General features: G+C 50.0%; 1 protein-coding gene across 1 annotated transcript in view; it reads right to left on the bottom strand.

The window, feature by feature from the left end:
* Window positions 1–296: 296 nt before the first annotated feature.
* The window catches only part of ARHGDIB (Rho GDP dissociation inhibitor (GDI) beta), a 4,972-nt gene continuing 3,594 nt past the window's right edge, over window positions 297–1,674 (bottom strand). Inside the window, exon 5 of the mRNA XM_009877241.1 lies at window positions 297–1,095. Coding sequence (XP_009875543.1) covers window positions 896–1,095 — 200 coding nt within the window. The 3' untranslated portion in view covers window positions 297–895. The remainder of the gene's footprint in view (window positions 1,096–1,674) is intronic.

The raw sequence follows: 1,674 nt of genomic DNA, 5'->3' as shown, positions 1-1,674 counted from the left end.
AGCATGAGAAAGCTATGGTACAGCTCCCTGGGCTCACTCAATTGCCACCTGGGATGTGAGGTGGGGGGCTGTCCACCCGCATCACAGGCCAGACTTAAGGCTTCAAAGAAAGATTCATGAAAACCCTGAAGGAAGAAACTCTGAGAAAAATTGTCTTTAGAGTTAAGATGATATTTTGAAAGAGGAAAGCTATTTCCTTGCCGAAACATGCTCTTAAGCCTTCCTGTAATGCATTCTCTGTATACATATCACTGAAAAACATACTCTAGAAACAAATCTGACACTCATGCAGAAAAGAAGAAAGAAACTGGTTTTATTCTTGGGACACTGAAGTCTTGTTACAGCATCCTAGCTGCATTCCCCCGACTGGTTTTGCCTGCACAAGGATGGATTTTTAACAGGGTAGGGCACCAGATACAGACCAGGAGACCATCACGGGAGGTAAGTAACCATTTACAATGACTCAGAGTACATGGCAAGTATAACTCAGATAGGGACTTTCCAGGGACCAGTCTGCCCTGCCAGGTGATCTTGTTTCCTAGAAAAGGCACTTCCGGGACCGGAATTGGTACAGAAGAGATGGACGTGGACACAGCAGGAGAAAGTACTGGGAGAGAGGGAGGGAGATGCTTCCCAATTTAACCCATTATATGTCATGATGGGGCGGTGTTGAAAACAGGCAGGTTATTTTCAGTGTATCAGAAGAAGCAGCCAAGGCCACCTGCAGGCCTGTGCATCAACCGGGGCTCGCGCAGAGCCTCGGCACCCACGGGAAGGGCTGCCAGGGCTGTGGCTGGCCACGGTGGCAGGAAGGAGCAGCATGGTGGGCATGGCCCACCTGGATACTGGTGCAGGAGGCAAAGGCGGGGGAAGGGGGAAGGCAAACTGGGTGAACTCATTCTGTCCATTCCTTCTTGATGGACAGGTTCCACTCCCAGGTGAGATGGTCATGCTTGTCATCATCCGTGAAGAAGGACTTGTTGTGATAGGTGCCTCGAGCCAGCATACCCTTAGGAGCCTCCTCAATAGGCGTCAGGAACTCGTATTCTTCTGGCCGTGGCCCGTAGCTGCCAACCATGAATGTGGCTTTGTCCACTAGGAGAAAACAATACACAAGGATGAGCCCCTCAGGTAGGCAATGATAAAGGAGAGAAGCCAGGAGCAAGAACACAGATCATAGACAGAAAGGAGACAGTGGGAAGAAAAAGAGAGAGTCCATGTCAGCAAGGGGAACAGAGTCAGTGGAAAAAATGTGTTAGTGAAGCACAAGGACACCTGGAAGGATAAATGGATGGAGAGGCAGATGGACGAGCAACTCAGTCTATAACTTCTCACATGTCTGTGCTGCCGGAAGGAAGTGGGTACACCCAGCATATGGCTCAAGATCTCTTTTGAGCCCCCACTACTTCTCTTTTCTGGTGAAAAGACACCACTTACATGTGCTGAACGGGATGCAGGGTCCTGAGAGGTGGTTGCATGCAAAAATGTGTTTGTGGGATGTGTGTGTGCAAAACGGGGCTCTCCTCTTCCTTGTCCAGGCAGAGCAGCACTGCTCAAAGAGGACAGGGCATGGGCAAACGCAGGGCTCCACACACAGCGGGAATCTTTGTAGGGCAGGTCTGAATTTTTACCAAGTGCATCTGTGAGAACTTTCAGAAGGTGGGAAGCTCCACC

This window comes from Apaloderma vittatum, unplaced genomic scaffold (assembly GCF_000703405.1).
Source record: "Apaloderma vittatum isolate BGI_N311 unplaced genomic scaffold, ASM70340v1 scaffold17399, whole genome shotgun sequence".
Taxonomy (NCBI): domain Eukaryota; kingdom Metazoa; phylum Chordata; class Aves; order Trogoniformes; family Trogonidae; genus Apaloderma; species Apaloderma vittatum.
Note: the sequence above shows the minus strand (reverse complement) of the source record. Positions and strands in the feature narration are given on the sequence as shown.